This window comes from Rhineura floridana, chromosome 6 (genome assembly GCF_030035675.1).
Source record: "Rhineura floridana isolate rRhiFlo1 chromosome 6, rRhiFlo1.hap2, whole genome shotgun sequence".
Lineage (NCBI taxonomy): Eukaryota > Metazoa > Chordata > Lepidosauria > Squamata > Rhineuridae > Rhineura > Rhineura floridana.
In genome coordinates, this window is record NC_084485.1 from 37,034,627 (window position 1) to 37,051,485 (window position 16,859).

At 42.8% G+C, this 16,859-nt stretch overlaps 1 protein-coding gene across 1 annotated transcript in view; it reads right to left on the bottom strand.

Moving 5' to 3' along the window:
* The window catches only part of TOP1 (DNA topoisomerase I), a 134,672-nt gene that overhangs the window by 101,794 nt on the left and 16,019 nt on the right, over positions 1 to 16,859 (bottom strand). The window contains exon 2 of the mRNA XM_061631492.1: positions 9,147 to 9,171. Within this exon, the coding sequence (XP_061487476.1) occupies positions 9,147 to 9,171 (25 nt within the window). The remainder of the gene's footprint in view (positions 1 to 9,146; positions 9,172 to 16,859) is intronic.

Consider the following 16,859-nt stretch of genomic DNA (forward strand, 5'->3'; position numbering starts at 1 on the left):
TGGCTCTATTTCAGGTGTGGTCCACAACGGGGCAGCAACACCATTATGAAGTAACACAAGAAGCAACCAGTTACACATGCTTTGAAGCAGTTTAACAACTACTGGGACCTACCAGATCCTACCATGTATCAAGTAATTCACTGGTCAGAAAGTACATCCATCCAACCAACCACACATTCCTAACACTAATCATCAAGGATATGAGGAAGATCCTACTAATGCCGTCAGTCCCTTGCTTTCGTTGGAAAATTCAACAGGAAGAGAAAAAAAAGGCTACACACACAGCACCAATCCTACACATGGTTTCCTGGGAGGTAAATTCCATCACTCACTGGGACTTATTTCCAAGTAAATCTACATTGAACTGGCTCTATATATCTTAATGAGGACAAGACACATTTCAATACTTACACAGTTAAATATCTCAACTAATCATTAGGCCAAAAGAAAATTATGCTAGTTATGCTGCTGTTCCTGTCAAATCAAGTACATTAAAATGCCATGAACTGAATGTGGAATTTAAAACTCTCTTCCAGATAAATGTAACACCTCCATTAGAGATGGGGGGAGGCAGAGAGGGAGAGAGAGAAAAATAAAGAGATTTATTTTTCATGGCATGAAAACCCTACTAAGGCAGCGGTTTTAAAGTCTGTTAAACCAGCAGGTCAACACTGTATAACTAATAAAAAAGACAGTGCTGATTTTGGTAAGATGTTCCTTTTCAAAAAACAAAATTAACACTTCTCTTAGGCCAAACCTATGCTCTCATTAAAAGCAAACAACCAGGAGAGCAATTCAGATGCCAACAACACTTTAATTCATATGGTCTGACTTGCACAATTATTCCGCAATGAAATTAATAGAAAAGTTACCATGAATTACGATGAATCATGTACTTATTGTAATTTCCACACTTTGTGCTGAGAGGACAACTAAGAAGATGAATAAAATCCTGTGGGCTACCCAACATATGCCTGAAGATACAAATCTACTATTTGCTCTTATGCAAATACTTGAATTTGTATGTGGCTTTGAGCTACAGACAGTCCTTGTAAACTGAAAATCAGACTGTAAATTTTGATTTACCTTTCACAGAATGCAATCTCACTTGTTTAGTTTGGCCCCCAAGATATTTCTGTCCAGTTTGTTCCTTACTAACCACACTACATGGGCATATTTCTAATAGTTTATCAGCTGAACAGGTGACATTAACAAGTTCTTAGCTGTGCTTTATCTCACAAAATATGAATTAAAGGAGGCCATATTATTCATATAAGTGGCTGGCCATTCGCAGCCTTCATCTAATCATTGGATGAAAGGATACTTGCAAGTGAGGACATCTGGGGTGATGGGAGGGGAATCCTACCTGTTTACAGCCAGTATTTCCCTGTGCTGCTGCTTTGGCAGCACTTTTATTTTTTATTTACTAAGCCAATTACTTTTTTTTTTTTGGCTGTGTGTTCCCAGTCAATCAGGGATCATGTCATGAAAACGATACTTCAACACCAAATAGCCAGTCATAGTTAGCCATGTATCAACTATATTGAGGGAAAACCAAGCCATCCAATTGAATATACTCTAAGAAAAATGGGGGAAAGGGGAAGAGAAGAGAGAACACACTCAGATTGCCAAGGCAACCAGACTGGTGCTAGTGGCTGCACTGCATGCTGGCGTTATAAGATGTTTGACCTGCTCCAGTCTGGGATTCACTAGCTGGGGCAGAATGGATGGCAATGATATCCCAATCTCTGCACTGCCACAACTAAAACTATTTTGATTGTCGTTATTGTCCTAAAAGGATTTGTTCCATCCATCAGATGATCTCAGCCCACTTCAGAGAAAAGTGCCACTTCCTCTCTATAAACCCAAACAGAAAATTCAGCAAACAACTACTCACCTTACTTCACATTTGGAGGAGGAAGCAGGACATTTACTTGGGAACATACATATATGTGCATGAATCTGTACATGCAAACACTGCAATATACTAAACTTTATTCTTTAATAAACCCTAGAAATGTATGTAAGGCTTGCTCTGGTTTATGTGCCCTGCCACCTGTGCAGCCGTGGGCAAGCTGCATCGTCCAAAGGAGCCCAGTTGCTCCCCAGCTGGCAGTTGCAGACAAGGAAGGGGCTGGCTCGTGCAACTGTGGCAAGCTGAGTAGGCCCTAGCCAGCTGGGGAGGACATGCCTCAGAGAGAGGCAATGGTAAGCCTCCTCTGAATATTGCTTACCATGAAAACCCCTATTCATAGGACGCCATAAGTCGGGATCGACTTGAAGGCAGTCCATTTTTTCCTAGTAAGCAAGCCTATTAGGGTCAACAGAGAAGTAGGTTACCTGATGGAACGCCTCTCCCAACACAAACCTACCCGTACACTACGTTCAACTTCAAAGGTCCTCCTCCGGGTGCCTACTCCAAGGGAAGCCTGGAGAATGGCAACAAGGGAGAGGGCCTTCTCAGTGGTGGCCCCCAAATTATGGATTGATATTGACAAGGTGCGCCTGGCGCCAACCCTGTTATCTTTTCGGCACCAGGTCAAGACTTTCCTCTTCTCCCAGGTATTTTTTAACAGCATTTAAATAGCACGTTTTTAACTTGCCTATCGGTTTTTATGGGTTTTAATTTGGTATGGTTTTAAATCTGTATACTTGTTTTTAATGTTTTTAATTGTTGTAAACCACCCAGAGAGCTTCGGCTATGAGGCGGTATATAAATGCGATAAGACAGATAGATCGATAGATCAATAAGACCAAATACTGGAGCATGTTTTCAGCAGCTGCTAACAGGAAGAAGTGCAAGTCTGTCAGCCTGCACAAGTGAGACTATGCACAAATATTTTAGGTACATGGAAGATGAATTTTGGCTCACTTTGGCAGTAAGACAAATTGGTTCATTCCAGCCCCTGCCTCTCCCCCAAGGACAGGGAAGCAGGGTCTTATCTCTGCTCAAGATGAACCTGGGGATGAATGTGCCTAGTCCTTCTGTCCCATCCACAATGATTACACTGCGTAACAGACATAACATTATAGATGGGTGACCTTTATCAGGTAAAGGATGAAGGAATGTGACCCTATTACTCTTGTCATCAGCATGCTGATGATACCCAGCTCTATTTGTTAGTAACATCTGAATCAAGAGAAGCTGTGCAAGCCCTGGGCTGGTGGTGGGCTGGATGATGGCCCACAAACTCAGTCTGAATCCTGGCAAACTGGAGGTGCTATGGTACAGTAGTTCCCAAGTCCAGATAATTGGTTAACTGTCTGCTTTGGATGGGGTTGTATTCCCCCCGAAGAAGCAAATTCTTATTCTAGGTGTACTCCTGGACTTTTATCTCTGTCACTAGTGACTTGGTGACCTGAGTAGACAGGAGTGCCTTTTGCCAGCTTTGGCTGGTAAGACAACTATGGCTGTTTCTGGGCAGGGATAGCCTGACCTCTGTCGTCTATGAGCTGATAACCTCCAGACTGGATGTCTAATATGTGCTCTATATGTGGGGCTGCCATACAGGTTGACCTGCCCTACTCCAAATCTCTCAATGAGCGCTCCCATCAGCCTCATGCAAATGTTAAATAGCATTGAGAACAAGATGGCAACCTTTCGCAAGCGACAGTACAACTGTCAAGGGGTCTGAGAGATCATCACTCAGTGCTATTCTCTGAATTTGATTCCCAAGTTAAGACCAGAGCTACCATATGCCTATCTCACAGAGCCGGTTCAGGAAGATACCATGGTTATTGGTATCAAAAGTCACTGAGAGATCAAGCAATATGACATCAACAACAATTACTCAGCTAATAAGAGACCCTTGGAACCAAGCTCTACTCCCACTGCCCAGTAGAATGATTTAGTGAGCATGAGGAACATGTTTCTCAGCCATACTTGAATGCAACCAGTTCACTAAAGAAATGCCAGCCCTTGCGACACAAGGTACAGAATTTCTTCTACAACTATTTTATACTATTGCACAGCAGCAGCTCCAATCATTGCAGTATTACAATTGTAAGCAAATACATATGATTAATAGTGAGGATTTTCTTCAGTGTTTTTTCAAGAAAAGTGTGGGAAAATCTGGTACACAGTTTCAAAACCAATGCTTGCAGCTGCATAAGCTACCATTTGACATGCAAGTTCTGTATGATCTTGTTAAGTGCCAATACTCTGAAAATTCTACATTTTTTAATTAATAGTACTATACAAGATGCTGCTGAAACTGGAAAGACTCAAGTTAGGTTAAATTCACTTTGAACATGGTACACAAGTATTTACTTCAGAATATAAAGGAAAATCTGTGGATAATATGTCACTGAATTGCTGCAAGCTAATGAGACACAGATATACAACTTGTAATCAGACCAAGTAAGCTGTATCAAAGCTATCAATCAACGAGAAGAAATATGAATGTTCATCTCATTTTTGCAAATCTTTTCAGACAGGGAACTCTGACCTGAAGTCACACCACCAACCAGAATTAATAATCAAGCATGTTAATTCAAATAGTCAGTCAATGATCTCAACAGTGTTTATGAAAGATCTTCAATATTTTTACTCACTTAGACTGCAGATCTTCACAATGTAAATGTGAAGAACTGAGGAAAAGTACTTAAGCAGCTTGCCAAAGTCACATGATAATTCAGCTGCAAAGTCAGATAAAAGGAAACTAAGAAGACCACACCTAGAGAGGGGGCAGATCAGAACTGCAGCTCCCATTATCCTGGAGCTTATTTAACTCAACATACCTGGAATTCATACATCTGGTTAGAAAGGAACAGGTTTCCTAAAAATTGGCTGATATAGGAAAATGAGAACAAACTGACATTTCCCAAAGTCATTTGTTTCCTAACAACATTAAACATAGACACTTGCTACCAGAACCATAGCCCTTGGAGATTAATTGATTAAAATAACCTATGTGATCTTTTAGAATTTAAATGTTTGCCCTTTTCTACTTAGTTGCTATTTACAAATGCCCAGTTCAAGCAATTTAAAACTAAATGTGCCGTTTCATGCACCTAGTAGATTCTGCCATTTATAAATATTAGACCTCAATATTTAGAAGTCATTCTTCCACTCATTACCCATTTTGCATTTTGAGAAATGCAAAGTTGCACCAAAATTGCCATACACACACACTGTCTCTGTCTCTCTCGTGGTGGTACTACAGAATTGCCCATATTGAAACACAAATTATTGTAAAAAGTAGCTCCTAAGAGCTGCCATCCTAACAACTTTATTACAGAACAGATACTAGAAGAATTTGGTTAAACATATTTCCGAGCAAGCAAATGTACTTCAGTGAGAAGTTCTCATCAGTATAAGCTTCCCAAAAGCCAAAGGATTCAGATGATGTGCTCAAGGCCACATAATATATTTCAGTGGCATTCCACAGATGTACCTCTACTCTCTCTTACTGTCAATATAGTTACTCTAATTGACTAAACCAAACTTACACAAGGCCATATTTTACTGTTATGCAAGCCTGCCAGGGAATTATGTTATGTTCTTAACATCAAGAAAAAGCAAAATCAGGGTGATTGCTTCTTAGCAGCTCTACATCATAGCTAAAACATATTTGCTTGTAAAATAAGAAAGCAGCCATGTTTTGCAAACAATGAAGAAATTAAAGGACATTTTTGGGTGGGTGGGTGAAACTATCCATTCACCCAGAGAGCTTCGGCTATGGGGCGACATACAAATACAATAAATAAATAAGACATTGAGCCTCCAGCTCAGACACAACATTGTATACACAGCTTTCCTGCACCTGGCATACAAATTCATAGTGAGAGAATTATATCCATGAAACTGTTAGAACATGTTACACACACGTGCATTTCCTCATTAAAAGAGGTCATTTGTTTTCAGGTGCATGTCATGTGATCATTTCAGTATCAGAACATCATACAAGCTCAATCCTCCAAGCAATCAAGTCCTGGGAGAAAGAGCAGCTTCTGAGACCAAATTGTCTGTTACAGGTTCAGTGATGGATCTATGCGAAAAAACTGATTTTTTATTAATATTGTGATTGAAAACTTTGAAAGAAAACAATTTTTCTCTTGCTGGATCTAGTTAAAGTTTACCCTGAAAAACTCTGGATGGTTTACCCTCAAAAACTGTTTTCTATCATGGGGAGATTCAAACTTTCTGAAAAAGCACATGGTTACAGCCCACTCTGAACTGTACCATGCAGTTGGGGGAATGCACCCTCTGTATGTCAAACCAAAGAGTACATGTAGACTAACCTTAACTCTGTTTTCTATATGCAGAGCGGTGGTGATTGTTCTGATGAAAGAGAGAGCATACAAGTGTACACTTCTGAAATGGTGAGTCATGGAATGCACTTTCTGATGTACTTTACCTGAATGTTTGAACTGGCTCTTAGAACTGGTCCTATTCAACTGATGCATGTAGTGTAGGAGAATCATTTTGAAAGTCATGAAAAGGAGACCCTTCTATGCATGAATATAGACAGTGCTTAAAAGAGCATGAAAATAAAACAGATTCACAAGTTTTTTAAAAATAAAGTACCCAAATGGAAGCATAGAGCAATTTTATTCTACCAAAGTACCTAGATAGATGTCGGCAAGGACAATCTGGTTAGGACAGGTATTGATACTTAATGGCTCATGACAGGCCAAACTTATGCTTGACAGCATCTATAACATCACTTTGTTTCCCAAGCCATACTAAACCACACGTTTAGTTCTAGTCACAGGAAACAATACTATGCAGTAAATCAGTAGTGTTCACTGGGTGTTTCCCATCAACTTGATAATGTCTACTATACTTTCCTTAGCTTTTGAGATCTGAAACAGTTCACATAAGGTAGCATTACCCCAAACTGGCTGCCTTCATCAAATGCATATATATTCAGTAACGAATAGATAGCTGTTTTGCATCAAGTGCCTTTAAATATATTTGACTGTATAGACTGTAAGTTTGCTACTTTTTCATCTTTTTAGAACTGACAGCTCGAGGCCACACAAAAAGAAGATCTGGGAGAGAGGGGGAAATGGAGAGAGGGAACCGGCAAGTTCTGTAAGTACAGTTACAGAGATATTTTGTACTAAGGATAATTTATATGGGATTAATTCTATGTCCCCTCCATTGCTTTACCTAGAATGGAAATGGATATTTAAGACACCAACATGCAGTTACTCTGACTCAGAAGTCAGGGGCACAGAAGTAAAAGGCTGAGGACATGAAAGCAAGTTCAGCCTTAGTGGCAAGGTCAAAAAGGACGTGACTATTAGCACTGCTATTTCTTGAATAATAAACAGCTTGTGGCTGGAAGAATGATTACAGTGACATGATAACTAAAGGGAAGCTGGGGTCAACAAGGGTGAGAAACCATCCTCCAAACCCATTTTCATTATTTACTCACTAGTAACTACTACTTGTTCTTAAAATACTGAATAACAGGCCTAGAAAAAATGTTTCTACTTCCAAAATGTTGTTGTTATGTGCCTTCAAGTCGATTATGACTTATGGCGACCCTTCCAAAATACAAGATTCAAATTTTTAGGTACCACCATGTAAGGGCCAGCATTTAAGTCTCAGGTGCCTGGATAACTAGATATCCAAGACAATACTCAATTCACACTTCAAAAAGAAGTCAGAACGTGGCAAGAAGCTAGAAGAGTCAACTCATGTACAAGTGTATTGCAATACAATCTCAATCTAAAGCAGTCTTAGCACTGAACTGTCACCCCATATAAAATACAGGCAAAAATATATTTTATGCATCTATATTAGTCAATGGGTGGTCATTACCACCTTCATTCTTATGTCTTGGTAGTTTGGGGCTGGGGAGGTTCTGCTCATCTCTTTTTTACTATTCTACAAAGGACTTAAAAATCTCAATGTCTCAGCAGAAATATTTCAACATACAGGGTGAAAGAATACCTGTATTACATCAACCCCATACCCTTTATCATGGATGACTATATGCTCTTTATGCAGGAGCAGAAATTCAAAAGGTACAGAACCTGCTGTCAAAGCCAGTATGCAAACATGTTACGCAGAACACTGCAATGTTTCATGAAAGCGAGAGAGCCAGTATCATAAAACCCCCAGGAGTTAAAAGCCAAGGTGAAATCATCTTTTCAAAAGGTGGTGGAAGCAATGTTGACATTTTTGGCTGATATGCAACTCCACCTCTACCTCCCTTTCCCCCAGATCTATTTTCTCCTTTTAAAAGATGGGGACATCTCTCTATGCAACAGTGACAAAGGCATACATAACAGAATTGTAACCCCCCTCCACACACAGAGAAATTAAAAAAACATACAGAAGACTTCCAGTGCTTATAGCTTTTATAAACTGAACACACATATACATCATTAACTCCCGAACTTTAGCAAAGTGATCATGAATACAATTCTGGAACAGTCCACAGTGTTTTATTTTTTCTTCTTTTTAAAATCTAGGAATAATATCCTAGTTTCTGTATCTAGACCTTAAATATGCTGTGTATTCACACGGATGGAGAATCAGTTCAACAGCAACATGTTGCAACCACATTTCATTATAAGGGAAGAGACTGAAAGAAACAGAACTGAGGGAGGAGAAAAAGGGGACGAGGTAGGAATAAAAAGGCAACTAGATAGCTAAGTCGAGCTTCAAAAAAAACCCAAAACGAAAACAAACAAACAAAAATGATGGTTTCCCCTTTTTAGAGAGAATATGTAGAGTGGGAAAGATGATTATTTCGCATGTTTTCACTGCAGGAGGCTCCTTATGGGCAGCTCGAGGGAGGAGAAGGAGAAAGAAACACACACAGGGAAGAGAGAGAAAAAGAAAATGGCGCAGAGACTAAGTCCCGACCGTCGACAAGGCGACTTTCCAGGGGGAATCGAAGCCCAAGAGGGACTCCAAAAAGCCAACCGAGACCAGATCTGTGGTCTCCACAGTCCTCACTACAGAGATATGGGGTCGGATGGGCTAGGGGGCCTAAGATTTCCGAGTATTAGGAAGCTCGATGGGAACAATGGGGCCGATGAGCGAGGAGACGGGACTTAGTCTCTGGGACGCCATGTCTGTCCTTTACCATCCTCAGCAATACAAGGGGGAAGGGGGGGAGGAAAGAAAGCAGAGCAAATCCTACCCCCTCCCCAGTATAGAGGGCCAGGGGCAAGACACTCACCGTTCGCTCGGAAATCTGGATCGATCTATGGTGAGGGGGAGGAAAAAGAAAATACATTTTTTACAAAAACAGGATCTACGTATGGATTCCCACACACACAAAAATGTTTTTGTCTTGTTTAAGGGAAAACACGAGCCAAGGTGAAGGGAGAAGTCAACCGTATTGCTCTTAAAATGATTCGGAAGTATCCCTTAGCAAAGGAGAGGGACCAAATAAAGATTTTTCTTTCTTTCTCTCCCCCCCCCCCGAAGTTTTGCCATCCTATTTTAATTGCCTTTCTTTTCCTCGTGCGTGGCTCTGCATTCCCAGCAGGAGATTCCCTCAACCCCCCCCCCCTTCAATCTCTTTAGGAGCCCTACATTCCTTCCAAGAGGTAGGGAGGAAATCGAGAAGGATGGGGGGAGCAAATTCTCCCTCCCCGAGGACCCTCCTTTGCTGGAACGAGTTAGGGAAGATGCGGGTTAAGAGAGATGGTTGGCTGTGTAGGTGTGGGGAGAATTAATATGACACTGCCTATAAGCAACTTGAAGGGAGCTCTGTGAGAGACGGTAAGGTGTGAATGTCCGCAGACAGAAGGAGTCACCCCTCCAATCCAAGGGGTCTGACGGGATGCGAAGAGATGCGGGGGTGGGGTAGTACAAGGTAAGGGGCCTAAATATTTTTAAAGACCCGCGGTCAAATAAGTCTGGGAAGAACTGAAAGCGATGAGGTCCAGGATCCCTCACCCCGAAGCCCCCTGCCATTGTTATTTGACAGGATATCTGCTTTTGAGGAAGCCAATGCAAAAAATCATATTCCCAATATTTCTGGGGAGGTACTAAGATATACGCTTTCTCCTCCCCCCATCACCTTTTAAAAAAAACCCGATTTCTCCCCTCAAAGGGAACTTTGGGCCTCAGTCTCCATAAGCTTTCCCGAGTTCCCCTTAACTACTTCTTTAAGCGTGGGAGCTGGGAGCCCTTACCTGGGAGTCGTTGTGCAGCTGATCCCCACTCATGCCTATAAAGCAGTGTGTGGGGAGGGGAAGCCTAGTAAGAAGCCTGGGGAGTCTTGAGGCCGAAGGGAAAACGCAGCCCCCTCAAACAGCACAGTCAGTTGTGTAACTAAGTCCTCATTTCCCTTCACTGCGCAGGCGCCACGACTTTTAAACCGCGGGGCGGGGCTGAGCGAAGAGGAGAAGGAGGGATGACTAGTTAGGAGGAACGAACGCCTTCGTTTGCATAAGCCAACCTTTCCGCTTCCTCTCCTTCAATCAGTGGTCACTATAGCTGGGATTTGCATTTTAGCCACAACCACTACCTCTGGGTTGGACTCGCCTCCCTACCCGGGCTATATTTTTGCCTATTTAGCCACACCTCTTCCTTCTCCGCCATTTACGAAAAACGCCGGTTGTTTTTTTTCTCTCCCCCACCTCTTCCTTCCTCCCGTCTTCAAAACGCCGGGTACTATTTACATATCCGGTCACGCCCCTTTCTTCAGCACCAATGAGCAACGCGAGGTGGGTTGGCCTAATTTGCATAAACGGCCGAGTTCTCCCTTGTTGTGAGAAAGATACTTTCCCGCAACACTGTGCAAACCCAGCGTGGGTGCAATGCGCTTGCGCAGACTTTTTCCCTTCTCCAGCACCCCTTTGGAGTTTGCTCTTAAAACTTACATTCTCACCCTATGCAACCCTCGCCCGCTTCTGGGCACCTATTAGGCGGCAGATATGATGGATGGGTCCAAGGTAACTTCAATAGCTCGTGTACAGTTCTGATCACATGACAAAAACCACATTGTAGAGCTAGCAGAGGCAAAGAACTTAGCAAAATGATCAAGGGGCTGGGCGAGTAGCTGCGGGGAGTGGGGGGAGGTATAACGAAAGGTATGTAAAATTGAGCATGGTGTGGAGAAAAAAGTTTTTCTCCCTCTCATAATGCTAGAACCTGGGGTGATCCATTGAAGCTGAATAGTGGGAGATTCAGGACAGACAAAAGGAAGGACTACTTCACAAAGTGCATACTTAAAAACTATGCAGTGATGCCCACCAACTTTAAGAGAGGATAAGGCCATCAATGGCTCTTAGTTATGACAGCTATGTGCCACCCCAGTGAACAGAGACAGGGAAACAACAGCTGGAGAGTGCTACTGTGCTCATGTCTTACTCGTGGGCTTCCCATAGGCATCTGGTTGCTGATGCTGGACTAGTTGGCTCTTTAGAATGATCCAGTAGGGCTATATGTTCAAAGGCCTGAGGTGGGCAGAGTTTAGGTTTGTCAACTCTACTTTTTTACTAGAATCCCAAGATCCACCATCTGGAACCAGGTGTAAAAGATGTAGTAAGACCTTCATCAGCTCAGTCACCCAGTGTGCTTCATGGCTGAGAGGAGATTTGAACCGAGGTCTCCCAGTTTCTAGCCTAATCACTACACCACACTGGCAATAGCCCTGCAACCATGAAGAGAGTTGCAGCTGTGTCTTCACTCACCTGGCTTCTTTTCTGCTCCCATACCCACCCTCCCATCACCAAATTAGGGAGCAAATAAGACTTACAGTGGACAGGGATGCAGGGTAAGCAGTGGAACTGAGGAAACAGTAGGCTAGAAGAAGCTGCAAATGCAATCTCCTTTGTGCTGTGGTCTAGGAGGCCGGGGGCCTGGCTGATTCTGGCTATAAAAACGAACACTAGAGACTGTCTTGACTACAGTATAGGGTGTTTTAAGGGCTTTTGCTGGGGCCAAAACTTAATTTTAGTGGTCAGTTATTTTTGTTGCCATTGGGAATATGTTTTTGTATTTAATTGTTAGACCTTATTATGAATTATAAAGGAATTGTTTCATTTTACTGTATATTTCTTAATGACATGTTTTTATTAACTTATTGTTCAACTATTTCAATTTTGGTTTATAACTTAGCGAATTAAGCAACTTTTTTTGTGCTGTAAGCCACCTTGAGCATAGATTACTATGGAAAGATGGCATACAAATAAATGAAAATATTTATCATAATGATATTGATGCTATGGGGAAAATAAAAAGGCCAGGATGACTATTGCCAGTGCAGTGTGGTGGATTGTGACTTGTCAATACTGGCAATTCTCTATAGTGGTCCCACGTCTCTGAAACTCATTGCTGGGCTTTGAGAGCCTAGGAGTTCAGGAAAGCTTTAAAAACCCACTTGTTCTCACTTGCTTTTCCTTGAACTGTTCCTTAAAAAAATTATAATATTTCTTACCCGTCCTTCACTATAAGGTTCCAGTGCAGATTACAACAGAACAGCAAACAGATAAAATCATTATCTGTTTATAAAAATCATTATAATTATAAAGCAAGTAAAACTGTTCAGCATGGAACACAACAAGATAAATTCAGCAAAAGAGGTGGGTCCCACTAAGCAAAATGCCTAGACTGCCAAAGACTAGAGGTGCATCTTGGGCTCCTGCTGGGAGGAAGGGCAGGATATAAATCAAATAATAAATAAATAATCCTCAGCATATGGCAAAAACTGTAAAATGAAGATGCTAGACCAGTGTTTCTTCACCTTTTTTGGGTTACGGATGCCACTGAGAATCTGATATAAGCTATGGACCCCATAAACAAATAAACAAAATTTATTTTTATTTCATTGGAAATTGATTTTTTGTGTGCCTGGTCCACAGACCCCCTGAAGCCTATCCATGGACCCATAGGGGTCCACAGACCCCAGATTAAGAACTCCTGTGCTAGATGCTTCTTTGTGGGAGGGATTTCCACAGTTTATGGTGTGGCATAGAGAAAGCTGTCTTCCATGCCACCATCATCCACGCTCTTGAGGGTGGCGGAATAACCACATTATTGTTCTGATGGTTTCTGTTATAGTTGTGTATTATATCTCAGATCTTTGGGGATGGATGCTTTTTGCTATTGTTTTTCCTGCTTTTTATTAGCAGATAATTTGGGTAGTATTAGCATTGTATGTAAAATCGTATTGTATCTATTTTACTTCGGAAGCTGCCTTGAGAGGCTTTTTACCCTTAAAGGCGGCTAACCAATATTTGACGTGTTAGAATCCACAAGATTATTTCCTGCAGCAGGGATGGGGAACCTGTGGCTCTCCAGATGTTGTTGGACCACAGTTTCCATCATCCTGGACTGCTGGCCATGCTGGTTGAGGGTGATAGGAGTTGGAGTCCACCAACATCAGGAGAGCCACAGGTTCTCCACCCCATCCTAAAAGATAGGCCTGACTCTGAGAAAAACTGACGTAAGGAATATAAAACATTTACAGTGCAATCCTGTACATGTCCTATTGTATACATGTCTGATGGGACTTACTCCTAGGTAAGTGGGTACAGTAGGGCCCCGCTTTACAGTGATTCACTAATACAGCGGTCTCAATTAGACGCAATTAGATTAAAGCCCCACTCATACGGTGCTCGTCCCGCTTTACAGCGGGGGTCCACAACGTAACCTGCTGTATGAGTGGGGCCGTACTATATAAGTTTTCAGTTTTATTGCGTTGAAAACAGAATGTCATGCACAGAAATAAGTTCTGCTGATTTCAGCTCATTTTACTTCCATGTAAACATGCCCAAGATCAATGCTCACGTAAAGCCGAGTTAGCAATAATATCCAGATTCATTCACTTGCTCTTTTGACAGTTCCACATTGTAAACACTTCGGGTTATAGGCTTCTGTTCCATTAATATAAAGTCCTGGGCACAGTTATAGCCTTATATAAATAATAGCAATATCTATACTCTAAATGGCTTGCCTCCCATTGTGCTGTTTTCAGAACTCTTTCTCCAAAATGTGACATGTAATGTGAACTGGTTTTTTTTACTCAATTTCCCTTATTTTACACCAGAACACCTCCACTGAAGACAACTGTGTAGTGTTTAAAATCATAGAATCATATAATAGTAGAGTTGGAAGCGATCTGTAAGGCCATCAAGTCCAACCCCCTGCTCCATGCAGGAATCGAAATCAAAGCATTCCCAACAGATGGCTGTCCAGCTGCCTCTTGAATGTCTCCAGTGTTGGAGAGCCCACTACCTCTCTAGGTAATTGGTTCCATTGTTGTATGGCTCTAACAGTTAGGAAGTTTTTCCTGATGTTCAGTTTAAACCTGGCTTCCTGCAACTTGAGCCCATTATTCCATGTCCTGCACTCTGGGATGATCGAGAAGAGATCCCGGCCCTCCTCTGTGCAACAGCCTTTCATGTACTTGAAGAGTGCTATCACATCTTCCCTCAGTCTTCTCTTCCCCAGGCTAAACATGCCCAGTTCTTTCAGTACCTCCTCATAGGGCTTTGTTTCCAGTCCCGTGATCATCCTTATTGCCCTCCTCTGAACCTGTTCCAGTTTGTCTGCATCCTTCTTGAAGTGTGGAGACCAGAACTGGATGCAGTACTCAAGATGAGGCCTAACCAGTGCTGAATAGAGGGGAATTTGGAAACTATACTTTTGTTAATGCAGCCTAATATAGCATTTGCCTTTTTTTTGCAGCCACATTGCACTGTTGGCTCATATTCAGCTTGTGATCAACAACAATTCCAAGATCCTTCTCACATGTCGTATGGCTGAGCCAAGAATCCCCCATTATTATTATTATTATTTATTTCATTTCTAGACCGCCCATAGCTAGTAGCTCTCTGGGCGGTGTACAAAACGGGATTAAAATACAATATATAATAAAATCAGTAACAGAGAAGAACACATTAAACTAAAACATTAAACATAAAACATTGAACATTAAAATGCCTGGGAGTATAGCCAGGTCTTAATCTGGCGCCTAAAAGAAAGAACCGTAGGCGCCAGGCGTATTTCCTCCGGTAAGCTGTTCCACAATTTGGGGGCCACCACAGAAAAGGCCCTAGATCTAGTAACAGTCCTCCGGGCATCCTGGTGAGTTGGTACCCGGAGGAGGGCCTTAGATACTGAACGAAGTGAACGGGTAGGTTCATAGCGGGAGAGGCGTTCCACAAGGTATTGCGGTCCCACACCATGTAAGGCTTTATAGGTCAACACCAGCACCTTGAATCTAGCTCGGAAACAGATAGGTAGCCAGTGCAAGCGAGCCAGGACAGGTGTTATATGCGCGGACCAATTGGTCCTCATCAACAGCCTGGCTGCCGCATTTTGGACTAGCTGAAGTTTCCGAACAGTCTTCAAGGGCAGCCCTACGTAGAGCACAGTACAGTAATCCAATCTAGAAGTTACCAGAGCGTGGACAACAGAGGCGAGATCATCACTGTCCAGATAGGGGCATAGTTGGGCTACTAAGCGAAGATGGTAAAACGCATTCCGTGCCACCGAGGCCACTTGAGCCTCGAGCGACAAGGAAGGGTCAAAAAGGACCCCCAAACTACGAACCTGTTCCTTCAAGGGGAGTGTAACCCCATCTAGAACAGGATAAACGTCCACCATCTGAGCAGGGAAAGAGCTCACCAACAGTGTCTCAGTCTTGTCTGGATTGAGTTTCAGTTTATTAGCTCTCATCCAGTCCATTATCGCGGTCAGGCAACGGTTCAGCACATCAACAGCCTCACCTGAAGAAGGTGAAAAGGAGAAGTAGAGCTGCGTGTCATCAGCGTACTGATGGCAACGCACTCCAAAACTCCTGATGACCGCACCCAGAGGCTGCATGTAGATGTTAAAGAGCATGGGGGACAGAACCGACCCCTGAGGGACTCCACAATGGAGAGTCCAGGGTGTCGAGCAATGTTCCCCAAGCACTACCTTCTGGCGACGATCCGCTAAGTAGGAGCGGAGCCACTGCCAAGCAGTGCCCCCAACTCCGCGAGCCTCCCCAGAAGGATACCATGGTCGATGGTATCAAACGCGGCTGAGAGATCAAGGAGAATCAACAGGGTCACACTCCCCCTGTCCCTCTCCCGACAAAGGTCATCATACAGGGCGACCAAGGCTGTTTCAGTGCCAAAACCGGATCTAAAACCGGATTGAAACGGATCCAGATAATCGGTTTCATCCAAGAGCACCTGGAGCTGGCCAGCGACTACCCGCTCCAAAACCTTGCCCAAAAAGGGGACATTCGCCACCGGTCTATAGTTGTTCAAAACATCTGGGTCCAAGGAAGGTTTCTTTAAAAGAGGTCTTATTACTGCCTCCTTGAGACTGCTAGGGACTACTCCCTCTCTCAAGGAGGCATTTATTACCTCCTTGGCCCAGCCAGCGGTTACAGCCCTGCCAGTCTTCACCAGCCAAGATGGGCAAGGGTCCAGAGCAGACGTGGTCGCCCGCACCATTCCAAGCACCTTGTCCACTTCCTCGAGCTGCACCAACTGAAATTCATCCAATAATAAAGGACAAGGCCGCGCTCTGGACACTTCAATGGATTCATCTGTCATAACGTCAGAGTCTAAGTCCCGACGGATGCATGCAATCTTGTCCTGGAAGTGCTCCGCAAATTCATTGCAGCGGGCTTCCGATGTTTTCTTAGTATTATGAGGGCCAGAGTGTAGGAGCCCTCGTACCACCCTATAACTGTGCATTTGGTTTCTTTTTCCTAAGTGTAGAACTTTGCATTTATCCCTTTTGAATTTCATTCTGTTGTTTTCAGCCCAATGCTCCAACCTATCAAGGTCCCTTTGAATTTTGTTTCTGTCTTCCATGGCATTAGCTATGCCCCCCAATTTTACATCATCTGCAAATTTGATAAGCATGCTCTGTATCTCCTTATCCAAGTCGTTAATAAAAATGTTGAAGAGCACTGGTTTAGTGCAAAAGCATTGTT